At 41.7% G+C, this 13,021-nt stretch overlaps 1 protein-coding gene across 4 annotated transcripts in view; it reads left to right on the top strand.

Annotated features, from left to right (window-relative positions):
- SORCS1 (sortilin related VPS10 domain containing receptor 1) overlaps positions 1–13,021 on the top strand; it is a 311,800-nt gene that overhangs the window by 231,850 nt on the left and 66,929 nt on the right. For all 4 annotated transcript variants that reach the window (XM_075026345.1, XM_075026344.1, XM_075026343.1 and 1 more), the window contains 3 exons: positions 2,814–2,932; positions 5,846–5,935; positions 10,916–11,095. In XM_075026345.1, the coding sequence (XP_074882446.1) occupies positions 2,814–2,932; positions 5,846–5,935; positions 10,916–11,095 (389 nt within the window). The remainder of the gene's footprint in view (positions 1–2,813; positions 2,933–5,845; positions 5,936–10,915; positions 11,096–13,021) is intronic.

Genomic DNA, 13,021 nt, shown 5'->3' with positions numbered 1-13,021 from the left:
TAGTGTCTCCCAGACAGCCGGTGTGCCTGTGGAAGTAAAAGGAAACCAGATGAGAAACAGAGGTCTGATCCTACATAGCTCTATGCTGGGTGATTCAATCCCATGTATGAAAAGCCACCTAGTCTTGCCAACAGCTCAGGCGGCAGCGGGGCCAGCCATTTCAACTGATACTGCTTTGATTGAGCTTGGGATTGCCAGGCTTTTCACTCAGGAACCTCATTGAGACAGAATGAGACCCCACCTGGAGTAATGTGTCCAGCTCCAGAGCCCTCAGGACATGAAAGACATGGACCTGTTGGAGTGGGTCCAGAGGAGGCCTGAAAAAATGATCAGCGGGCTGGAGCACCTCTCCTATGAAGACAGGCTGAGAGAGTTGGGGTTCTTCAGCCTGGAGAAGAGAAGGCTCTGGGGAGACCTTATTGTGGCCTTTCAGTACTTAAAGGAGGCTTATAAGAAAGATGGGGACAAACTTTTTAGCAGGGCCTGTTGCAATAGGAGAAGGGGTAATGGTTTTAAACTAAAAGAGGGTAGATTTAGACTAGACATAAGGAAGAAATTTTTTACAGTGAGGGTGGTGAAACACTAGAACAGGTTGCCCAGAGAGGTGATAGATGCCCCATCCCTGGGAACATTCAAGGTCAGGTTGGATGGAGCTCTGAGCAACCTGATCTAGTTGAAGATGTCCCTCCTCGTTGCAGGGGCGGTTGGACTAGATGACCTTTAAAGGTCCTTTCCAACCCAAACCATTCTATGATTTAATGAATGTGGGGGCTGCCATTCATGATACAATGTATTGAATTAAACAGGAGGAGTGGGAATTGGTTGTGTTGCAGGTGAAAAGATGCATGCTCATTCTCCATCTTACGAGAAGGAGGGGACATGCTGCACCACACAGTACTGTTGGGTGGTGGAAGAGGCTCTGGCCCCCTTGTCCCCCACCTTCCTGGGAGCAGAGGGACAGAGGGCTGAACAGCTCTGAAAGGGAACTTTCCTGAACTCACTGGAATGAGCAGGCTGGGAGTTACGTTGTTCCCTGCCCTCTCGTGGCTAATGTGGAAAAAATCATGTCCCTCTGAAGGGAAATGCATTTCGATCATGCTGTCTAGGCTGTATTAATTAATGTTTTGCAGTGAGCTGCGAAAGCATAAAATGTTATAAACTGCAGTGACTAATAATACTTAGCACTTTATATATTCCAAGAACTCGGCAAATGCCGGGGTAAAATCATCCCTCATCAAACTTTCCTGAAGGTTCGTTACCCTGCGTGTCTGTTTCAAGCAGAAGTCAACAGCCCTTAGAAGCAAGGAAAGAAATGTCAAATGATAGATTTTAATTAAAACCAAGATTAAATATGAGATGGTAAAAATCCAGCCATTTCTATTTCAGTGTAAAAAGCTACTTCTCTGATCTGAAGGTGGTAATTATATCAAATAAGGGCCGCACTTCTCCAACAAGGAAAAAGATTAGAAGTAGTTCTAACATTAAATGCCATGTAGTGTTTCTGTCATATAAGTGCTAATGCTAAAATGCCAAAATTCTTCTTCCTATAAATCAGCTTTGTCATTAAACAAAATGCAACTTCTTAATTGATCTGAAAGAGCCCAAATTGAATACTGAGAATCTGGTTGTGTATTGTAGGATAAATTACCCCCATGAAGAAATTAAAATTGTTTTTCTTCAGGTGATGGATTATGAGGTGAGCACCCTGCAATCCTCAGAATAGGAGATGAGGACATTCCATACAGTGACAGTGGATGAGACGGCTTTAGGGCTGCATTTAGGCCATTTACTTTGAACCATATGACTGACTGGAACTGCTAAGGCCTCTAGTTTCAAGAGAGGGTGGAATGATTGCCCAGGTCTGCCAGAGCGCATCTACCCACACTGTCAACAGAGATGTAGGTAAAACCCCTGAGCAGGGGGTGGTCTGAATTACTTTCCAAGGTGATCTGAATTACTCTGCAGAGTGCAAGGGCTTGTAGGAAATACAGAGGTGTGCTGTGGAAGGGGTTCTCAGTGGTGACGCTATGGGGCAGACGTCCTCTGGTGTCCTCATACTTGTGTATGCTCTGGACCTTGCCCATGTTCTAAATAAACTCAGCATGTGACCATGGAGAAGCTGTCATGCTCTACAGCAAATCCCACACCATGGGGGTGACAGGGAAACTGTAGGGGCTCAGCACAGAGCGTATCTGTCCTGCAGCATAGACACAACTCTTCAGACCCATAGTTACTTTGAGAGTCACAGGACTTAGGCTGTTTGTTGCCTCTGTAAAGGGTCCTTCACAGCTCTGTTCCCTCGCTCAGTTCCTTGCTTTAAGCTTAAGCCTGAGTATCATCCAAGTAAACTCAGCAGGACAGGTAACAGTGCTGAATGATATGCCCTTGACTAGGTTTCTGTCAGACCTGAGCCACAAACCTTACGTTGTGCCACCTTCAAATGTTGCCTCTGGTCTACTTCCAGCATGGAACCACAAGAGTGGCATGCAGTAATCAGATCAGCTATGCTGAGCTCTCTCTTGGTATAAAGGAGCAATGTATAGCTCTGATGTATGATATAGGGCGGAATGAAAGGAATAATGGGAGGCTGAGGCAGGTGAAGAAGGAAGAAACTTAAAGGAAGAAAGTCATCAAGGGTGGATTTATGAGGGGTGTAAAGGAAAGAAGTGTTGTGTTGCGTTGAATGGATGGTGTTGCTTTATGTCACGTGAGGCTGGGAAGCAGAAATGCTGCCTCAGCAGATAGGTTTGTGACAGTAAGAAGAATCTGTGCTGAGGATCTCAAGTGTCTTGGTTTTGTTCTTTTCCTTTCAGATGCCCAATACATCACCTGCAAGATGCAGAACTGCAGCGAAGCTACTCGCAGCAAACCCTTTCCAGGCTATATTGACCATAACTCCCTGATCGTCCAGGATGATTATGTCTTTGTTCAGGTACAGGACACCCTCCTCTCTTATTTATTCTATTATTTTGTATTATATTATTCTGTATTACATTATTTTCTCTTCCATTCCTTTGCACGTATGTGCATGTGTATTAGCTCCCAACTAATCAGACAATACTGGATCCAAATAATAAAGGCACTGAGTGTATTGTTGCAGTTCCTTACAATGCTAATAGTGTTCCTTTTACCTCTAGTATCTTGTGACTGCAGGGTCATAGAGTTCCTGCCTGGAGCATCCACCATATGTACTGGAGTGGTCTGTGCCACTCCCTGCTATCTCATCAGCACTCTAGGATTACTGCTGTAACCCCCCAGCTTGAAGTGATGTGTCAGTCATCTGCTATTACAAGGGAGTAGACCAAAGAGTTTTTGAGCATGAGAGGGAAATAGAAAAGGAGGGAGGGAGTCAGGGGAAGAACCAAAGAAGGAGTAATCAGGCTTTATTGTTATGCCTCAGTTATGATTATAGTGAAAAGGCTGAAGATGAGATGTACTCAGCCAAGCTGTGTTCCAGATGAGAGCTGGTGAATAGATCTGAACTACCGTGGGTTTCATTAGGCTGCCACCAGTGTCCATTTAATAATAGCTGAAGAGGATGAAAATAACAACAGAATTGCAGGGAACATGGAGGTGAACTGGAAATCATTAGGACTAAACTGGTCTTCCAGTTTATATTCTGCCATGCTTGGGGATGGAGGGAAGAGTGAGGACTGATATTTTAAACTGGGTGAGTTGACTGCTAATTACCTTCAGTTAATGAACTCAGTCATAAACACCAGTCTAAATCACCCACAAATAAATCTGGGATGCACATTCCAGAATAGCTTTTGTGCCTAAGTGTGTCTGAGGCATAAATGAAATGTTTATGGGGTAAGGAAAGCAGCGGCATGCATCACTGTTCAGCCATGCTCTCTCTTTCAGAATGACTGTGTGTTTGTCGCTTGAGTGACACAGGAGCTGGGGTATTTCTCTACATACATGAATTGATTCGTTACTTCATCACTGATGTTGTGGTGTTGTGTTCTTCAAGACTGTTAGTCTTCTCTGTTCTGACCTGACGTTATTACACACTGGAGAGAAGCCAGCCCCTTCGCGTCATCTAAAGTCACTGCTGGGGAGATTGTCTACCTTTCTGAACAGCCCTTGTATTTTGATGCATTTCTCTTTCTGTCTATAAACTGTTGTATAGTGTTCCCAGTGCTGTCAAATTTTGGCTTTGTTCTACCTCCATGCTAGCTGCATGGTGTAAGGAGGAGCATGTGAGGAGAGGCAGCCTCTTACAATGTTCCCCTTAATGCCCAATGGGACTTTGCACAACTTCATATATTCATGTTTGTAATGCAGTTTGAGAAGGTATCATGTAATATTTGGATTTGGAAAGCTCCCATTTTAATCATTAAACTTCTTAGGATTCTTAAACAGAAATAAATGTAACAGGTCAAAGAGATATTACTTGCCAATCATTAATAATTAACACTTACAGGTATGAAATAATAATATTGTAATCCCTGGAAACAACCTCTGCTTTGTTCAAAGTAGTCAAATTCACTGTTGGCTGGTAATTTAAAATGGGATTCTTCAAGTGGTTATGTATGTATCTGGATCTATCTGTCTGGCAAGGAAGAGCTAAGTAACACGCTGTGGCTGATGCTGGACCCTGCCTTATCCCAGGCACTGTTCTGCAGACGATGAATAGCCCTATACCAGACAGTAAAGGCTTGGAAGAACAGATGAACACTGAGCATTCTACCCTAGCCTCCCCTATCCTCCTTGATCTCCATCTAGCTCTTCTGCAACTAAGGCATTTGGAATGAGAATTAGTAGGCTCAAAAGCAGGAGGATAAGGGAATGTGCGTTTATTTCTCCCACTACACTGTGTTTTATTTACAAGCTCACACTCTCTCATAAACAATGCTTCTTGCCTCTCTTCCCCTAACTTTTGCCCAATTCCCTTAAAAAAAAAAATGGTTGAAGAGCTTTAGAATAAGAAATAGTTCTTATTTTACTTAATCTGGTATGAACCTAGCCTCTGTGTATCTTGCATTTTAAACTACTACAGTGCATTTTAAAACACTACTAAAGAAAAGTCTTGATAAGCCCAGATATCAGGCAATGAAAGCAAAGTTCTGCATGAAGAATCCCTTGGAATATGTGTTCTTCAGTATCTTTCATCCAAGGTTTTCAAAGTACTTTACAAACATTGATTATACTTCAGCAGCACTGGAAGCCAGATAACATTGACAGCTTTTTTTCTTTCTATTTTTCCCCCTCGTTAATAGGTGGTAGGAAATGAAACCTCACATTGCTCTAACGCAGCATTTTCAAGGTCTTGCCATCGGTATTTAGGTGCTTAAATAAAGGGCCAGATCCACAGAAATACCAAATTGACTAAGCTTCTCCTGCCTTCAGGAGCTGTGAATGCTTAGCTGATCTTGTAACAGATACATATGATGGTTCATACAGGGCCATGCAGGAACCAAAGGTAGAAGCAGAAATAGAAATCAAGCGTTGTGTCTGCCAACCTGCTGATCTAACCAATGGCCTACACAGCAGCTCTGCAGATAGCGAAGAACAGACAGTTTTATGGTAAGGCAGAGGAAAGCTGTGGTATCAGCAGGTGACATAATGGCCCAAGTGAAGCCAGGACTCTGCTTTCCCCACAGTTTCACGTGAAATTCTGGCCTTTATCTCTCTTTGCACAAAATGGGATTCCTCTTGCTTTCTTTTTCAGCCACTGTCAGCTGGATCAATGTTTATTCATCAACTGTAAGAGTGCTGCAGTTTTAAGCCATTGCTGCTAATACTGTGTTTTTTCCCTTGACAGCTTTTGCTTGATATTTTCTCTGATAATAAAAAAATAATTTAAAAAATCCTGATGATAACTTTCCTGCTTCTCTCATAGTTGACATCAGGAGGAAGACCACATTATTACGTTTCTTACAGGAGGAATGCATTTGCACAGATGAAGCTGCCAAAGTACTCCTTGCCCAAGGTAGGTTGTTGTTGCTGGAATGCCCATATGAACCTACAGATATTTTGATTGACAGAAATTCTTGAATCCAACACAAGTAACTGCAAGATGACATGCAATGAGTGGAAACGTCATTCTTCTTTAACAGACTATTTGCAAACAAGAAAGGACTGAAAACAATGTCAGCACTTTGGCGAGTCAAGGACATCAGCATGAAATGTAGACAGATACCACAGTCCTTGTCAATTACCATTTCTTTATGGTTAGTTAATTAAGTTTTGGAGAGGACTCTATTTTTTTTTTCTTTTTTTTGGTCTTAAAATGCCCTTCTCCTGTCCCTATCCTGTGTGGGTTGCTTTTTGTGCTGTGCCTCATTAGCAGATTTTAATGGGAACCAAGCAAAGAGATGTCTTTGTGTGTCTGCTCCATATCTTCCCTAATTAAGAACAATGGTGAATTAGCATTGGAGCTTGAAAGGCTACTGCTGCCTTCTGGAGCTGATTTTTTTTTCTAAAGACCTATATAAAATGTTGGCTCCATTTTGAAGAAATCACCATTTTGCATCTGGGCTTGTAATAGCTTCTTAACAAAGAGGATTTTTTTTTTCCTCTTTTTTGTGGCCTTTTCATTCTTGATATAGACTGGCTTAAATGAAATTTAAGCTCAAAGGTAGCAAATGATCTTGTGGATTCTACATAAGGTCTAACATCTGGAGACAAATGCATTCCCAGAAATTAAGCAAGGATTGTCAAAAGAAAAAAAAGAAAGTGCAAGGCCAACCTGTTCCTAGAAGTTGAAAGTGCACCAGATTTTGTAGGTGGAAATATTAAAAGGGACAATTTGGCTAATATCACAACTGGCTGTCTTTGATTCCTCAACCCAACTGACCTGTTTATAGTGGATTGACTGGGTGGCTTTCATATAACCAGACTGCAACTCAAACCCAGGTCTTCAATGCCATACCTTACCTACTCTACTGTTGTACCCTTTGCTCCTATTTACATTGCCTGAAAACCCAGCTTACAGGACATTGAGGACCCTACCAGAAGCCATGACATCTTCTTGGCTCTGACACAGAAGACCTGTGGTCTACCCCAAAATCTTCAGTCATGTTTAAAGATAGGTTGGTTTGAAACTTCCTGTCCAAGCAGGAGGGAATTACTCTGTCAATTCAGATAAATTTAAACAGGTATTATTTAAAGTAGCCCGTAGCAGAGGAGTTGTATTTTATAGCATGGTTATTGTAACACCCAAATCAAAATTGTCATTTACAGCTGATTCTGACCATCTGTAGAGAGCCTGCTTGCTCTGAACAGGTTGTCTCCTTTAGCCCACGCTTACTTTTCCAGCTGTCCACCTTCTCAAAGAGATCTCTGGAGAGCCAGGGAAAATGCACTACAATTAAATTGCAATGTGTTCTCAGAGAAGAGGAATTGGAGCAATACATTAATGTTATTTGACCTAAAGAAAAAGGCAGATATTTAAGGAGATAAGATGCTTTGTCACAATCTTGGAGTATCTTCAAAGACCGAAGAGCTACATTTGGCTTGGAAGGAGCTACAGTGGAACTGTGGCTGTCTAGGAGGCTGCTAGCAAAGCAGGATAGCTGTTTTTATTAAAAATGCACAAAGCATTATACTGTTCAAGGAATTGAAACAAACAACTTCTTTCATGCCTAAATTCTGTTTTATCTCCTTCAGCTAAGAAAGAGGGGCCAAATATGGTAAACAGTACTACGCAACTTCTGAAATTGAAGACGGAAATACCAAGCCTTTTGTTTCTGCATGTCACTCTTCCTAAACTGGAGGGGTGCGAAGGCAGGCAGCTTTGGCAGGTGATACTGCTGCTCAGGCAGAAATGGCCTGCAGCAAATCAAAACTAAAGTATTCTTCTTGTTGGCATTGATAGCCTGGTAGCCAGTTTGATTAAAAGCCTAAATGAACTTGAAACTCTCTCCCATACAAGAAGATGCCTGCATATGTGCATACAGGTTGTGTTAACCCTGTAAATGGTTTTTACTGAGACCTGTTAATTTCTGCAGTGTTGTTGACCAGTGGGTTGGTACTGCCTATTCTGTACCACAGCACCACAATGTGGGCTCTGTCACATACTCCGTAATGTCATTCATGATAATCACCTCAAATGTACACACAGGGTACATTCACTCCATTTTAGACCAATGCACTGGGCAGACATCTGTGATACTGAAGCAAGCCAAGCAATTTCTCTTTTAAAAAGACCTGCCCTTAACTGGTGCTGGGCTGAATACTGATGGGATGGGTGCATGTGGTACCTCTGTTTTAAATTCATCACCTTCTTTCAACCTCAGGATACACGTCCTGATGGAAGAAGCAATAACCACAAAAAAAATCTTAAATACAGACCTTAAAAAGAGCTGACAGTCCCAGTAATTGACAGGATAAAACAGGCATTACACATCCCTGCTATTTATCTTGCCAGGAAGAAAAGTTCCCTGACCAAGTGCAAAAAGGGCAATTGAAGCATGTTTAGTAATTCAGAAAGCCTTGGCCTTTAGTCATTTGAGTAGATGCCTGATCAAACCCATGCACAGCATCATGCTCTTACTTTTGTCTTTGGAAGGGCAAGAGGGACAGATAGTAGAACTGCATATTAATGTACTTCCAGTATGTGCTGGATCAGAGAAAGGAAAGCTCAGGCTCTCAGTAGGCAGATGCATGGGGAGCCACCGAAGATGACAACAACTGTTTGAGAAAGATGCCTGGCTTCACTTTCCTGTTCTTCCCTTTCCGTAGGGAGGTGAAACAAACATCTGTTGTAGTAGTGGAACATGCAGTGAAACTCTTGCTCCATATCAAGATGAAGGCTGTCTTTTTGTATTATTGCTCCCCCCCAAAAAGCAACCCCCACTCTAAAAAAAATAAAATAGAAGTTAATATGATATGCTGATTAATTTTAATTTTCCCAATGAGGAAACTAAAATTTCCTGATGTTGGTCAAAGACCTGTTTGATGCCCATATACTTACTGATCCCTTTCTATTAAGGCTTTGCATAGTTACTGCGTCTATTGGACAAGGCCATATTAAAAGGAAAAGTTAATTGATCCCCAAAGGCAAACAGTTGGAATACTATCATTTTTTACTTTCCTCAGTATGTATATTATGCCAATTCTGTCTCAATCTCCACTTCTCCAGGCTTAAATTCCTTCAGCCTTACTGGGGTCTTCTTTAGACTTGCATCTAACAGCATGATCTGATCAAAACTCAGGAAGCATATAGTGAATAAATTATTTGCTTCTTAAGCATTCATGAAATTGCCTTTAGTTTTCCCTGGTATAGTCTTACTTATTATAGAGAGGTCTACCCATGTGTATATGCACATATGCAAAAGTTTAAACTTGAGATTAGAGCAGTGCTAGCCAACGTTGCCTGAAGCACATTGGAAACACCTACACATGTAGATCTACCAGCAGATTGACTAGGGTGACGGTCTGAAATAAGGAGCCTCTGACAAACAGCTGCAGCATTAACTTCTACTAGCACAGCTGGAGCTGAGAGAGGATATCTTTACACAACCACAATTAGTAGAAGGCAGTGGGACTTATATTGCCTTTCCTGCTGCCTCAGGATTTAAGCCAATGTGTTCCTCCACAAAACCAGCCCATCTTCTGGGATACATTTTTCTCCATCGCAAAGAAGCAAGTAAATCAAGTGAATATTTATCCACTCCATACTCAGATCTGGATCTGGATGAACAAACAACTGTTCTGAATCTTAACTTCATGGTGAATCCACTTTCAAATTTATAGATTAGATTTCTTCATTACATTATTTTTCATCTTTACATTACAAGGCTCCATCTGGAAGCGTTAATTCCCCCTACAAAACCATGAGAAAGTGAATTGTTAAAGGCTATTATTAACAGAAGGAAGAAGTAGCATCAGCTTCCAAAGAGTATATTTTCTGATAAAGTTCCCAGTTTTGCATATAGAAAGCCCTGGCTGAGATTCATGGAAGCAGAATAACTTTGGGATATCTGCCCGAAACAGACAGAACAGCTGAATCTTCTGGGAATCACCTGGTGCTAAAAAATCTGCATTTCTTTTCCTACCTCCACAGATTTTTATGGCACCAAAGAACTCGGGATGCCTGTGCTGGGCAGATAGAGCCTGGGAATTTCATTATAACAATCACTCTCGGTGGCTTTTTTTCCACTGGGTAATAATTTCTCCAGGCATTGAAAGAGGGAATCAGGTTTAATAGTTTCTGCTTTTTCTTTAATTATGCAATCTTTTCATTCCTTCCTGCCTGCTGTAACACACAGAACAGACAGACTAAAACAAAACCTCACTCATAACACTAGTGATCTAACTACAATTCTGCTCTTTACATCTAGTGAGGATTAGGGTTGTCTTTCTGTTACGTTTCTTGGGGGAGTGTTCAGCACAGTGGTCCAGGCCCTTGGCTTCTAGTCAACACTGTCATTAGAAATAATAAATAACAGCAGTACTGGCTGCAGATGTTAACCCATGAGATTCTCCTTGTATCAGTTCAGAAACTTGGTTTCTGAATGCTAGGCAAGAAGCAGGTGTTTCAGATGCTGCGTTTTTCTTCTTTTTTAAAAAAACCCACATTTTTAATATCTGTGATTCCACAATCACAAGTGGAATCACTCAGATGAGAAAAAAAATGCAAACTAAATAAACACCACCCCCAAAAAAGTACTCATTAAAATGACAGTGTTGGTGCAAGGGGGGGAAAGTGCTGCTGTATAACACTGTACTGCCAATGTAAATGTTCAATTAACACCTCACGAGTTAATTACTGCTTTGAAAATTGGCAGAAGATAGCTGGGGTAAAATATTCCTGGATGGGATTATCCGCTTACAGGAGCGTTGTCTACAGTTTCTGATTAAACTCTAGCCTAAATATATCCCTTGCTCCACCACAATTGCTTTGGTGCCCTTGGAAATGATGGAGCAGAGGTCCCTCTAGTAACCTTCCTCTCTCTTCTTTCCCCAGGACATGCATGTTATCAGCACCGATGAGAATCAGGTGTTTGCAGCTGTACAAGAGTGGAACCAGAACGACACATACAATCTGTATATCTCTGACACCCGAGGGGTGTACTTCACCCTGGCCTTGGAAAACGTCAAGAGTAGTCAAGGGCTGGAGGGGAATGTGATGATTGACCTCTATGAGGTATGTCATGACTCCAAATATCTCATTGCTATCTCAGGAGCTCACATGATGCCAGTACCATTTCCTTCTTGCACATCAGTCTCATAATATGCATGTGAACAGCAGAGCCAAAAAGTAACTAAACACATGGGTTTACCCTCCTTTTACTTAAGGGCCTCAGTGCAATCTGCTGAGTTTCAAGGCCAGGTTTTACACAGGTGTTGAATTTAGGCCCAGCCTAATGCTATGAACAGGTTCACTGCTGTATTCTCCTGTAGGTTCTCAGGTGAGCTCATAGGTCTTTCATACACAGGAAGATAGGCATTGGAAGATGCAGTGGAATAGTTCATTCAATCCCTAAAAGGAACCCTTTAAGTTTCTCAGCCAAAGTCCTCCTGACCGACATTGGTCCAGCCTATGGCTTTAAAAGCTCCCAACACTCTGAATAGCATCAATCTCTAATTTTTGTTGCATTTCTGACAGCCTAATCTCTTGTTTTAGAAGTAAGGAGAGACAATAGTTTTCAGCTATCTTTGTGACCTGTCTCAGCTTGGACTATTCTGGGACCTGAAGTGATTTTAGATATGCCATCTTGGGCTATCTCATGAGCATGGGCACTTTCCTACCTCATTTCGATGTCCCTTTTAACCCTGAGCCTTTTTCTGACAAGTACCTTCTGCCTAAGGTACCTGTAAAAAGGCCAATTTACATTGTCTTTTAGGACAACTGATCCTAAGAATAGGACTTTTAATGTGCCCTTGTACTTCTCTTGCTTTGCTGCCTGTTTTACTCTTGGAGACAGCACTCACCTAAGTAGAAATTCAGTCCTCAGCTGCTGTTTTGAGGGTCAGCTTCTTTTTTCAGGTCTCCTTTGTGGGATTTTCTTACCATTTAGAATAAAGACGATGAACTAGGTCTGAGTTCCTTTGAAAATGAAGATGCTTCCCATATTTGCCCATCACCACCTGAATATTAGCTCTGCTATGTAGTTTGCCTTCAGCTGCCCTTTACTTGGAAACCACCTTGAATTGCCCAAACAGAGAGCCCAAGTGTTGTACATAAATACAGATGAACTGTAGGAGGATGGGTACTGGCATTTCAGTCATTTGGAGATTTTTATCATTAATCTCTCTGCAGCACTGGCAGCCCATGGAAAAACTGTTGCCTCTTATTACTGTCAGCTTGAGAAGCAGTTTCACTGCATTATGTAAAGGTGTCCTACATCCCAGGGGGGAAGAAAAGCCTTTGTTTTGTTTTATTAGGCTGACACCACACAGTAACCTGGATTGAAATTGATGGAATCAGACTTGTAGCGTCATATCTGCTGATTATCTAGATAGAAAGAATATTGGCTGACACTGAACCTGGCACAAACCTTCCTTTCAATTTGATGTTCTAGCTGGAAGGGAACAGAAAGCCATCCAGCGTGATTCTCCCAGTAGGGTTGTTGCAAATGATGAATGCTTTAGGGGTAAATGGAAATGAAGACGAGAGAAGAAAAAAATGTGTAGATAAATTAAAAGGAAGTGGAGAGATTGCAAAATGAGTCCTTCTGTGGTGACAGTGGAATATTTAGAAAAGCAAGATTATTTGAGAAGATGCCAGAGAAAGACCTGTTTAATGTGCGCGTGTCTGTCTGTATGTTTGTCAGGTGTTAGAATTAAGTTCTTCTGTTTGCATTGTAGTGAAGGTGTTTGTGTGCGTAGATTCCTAAACTGTTTTTACATCAAGGATAAATCTGCTCAGTGCTGCTCAACGGGGAATTGCATTGGGCATGAAGAGAAAATAGAAGTTCTTTCATGGTGCCTTGTCATGTTCTCCCTTCTCTTCTCCTGTAAGTCATCAGGAGCCTTTCATTCAGAGATTGTTATTTCAGTGTGTGGACTCTTCTGCTGCTGGACCTTGTAGAGGATGAGACCACTCCTAGAGGGACGCTATTCCCCCTCT

Source organism: Buteo buteo, chromosome 4 (genome assembly GCF_964188355.1).
Source record: "Buteo buteo chromosome 4, bButBut1.hap1.1, whole genome shotgun sequence".
In the NCBI taxonomy this organism is placed as follows: domain Eukaryota; kingdom Metazoa; phylum Chordata; class Aves; order Accipitriformes; family Accipitridae; genus Buteo; species Buteo buteo.
This window is presented reverse-complemented; position numbering and strand designations above follow the sequence as displayed.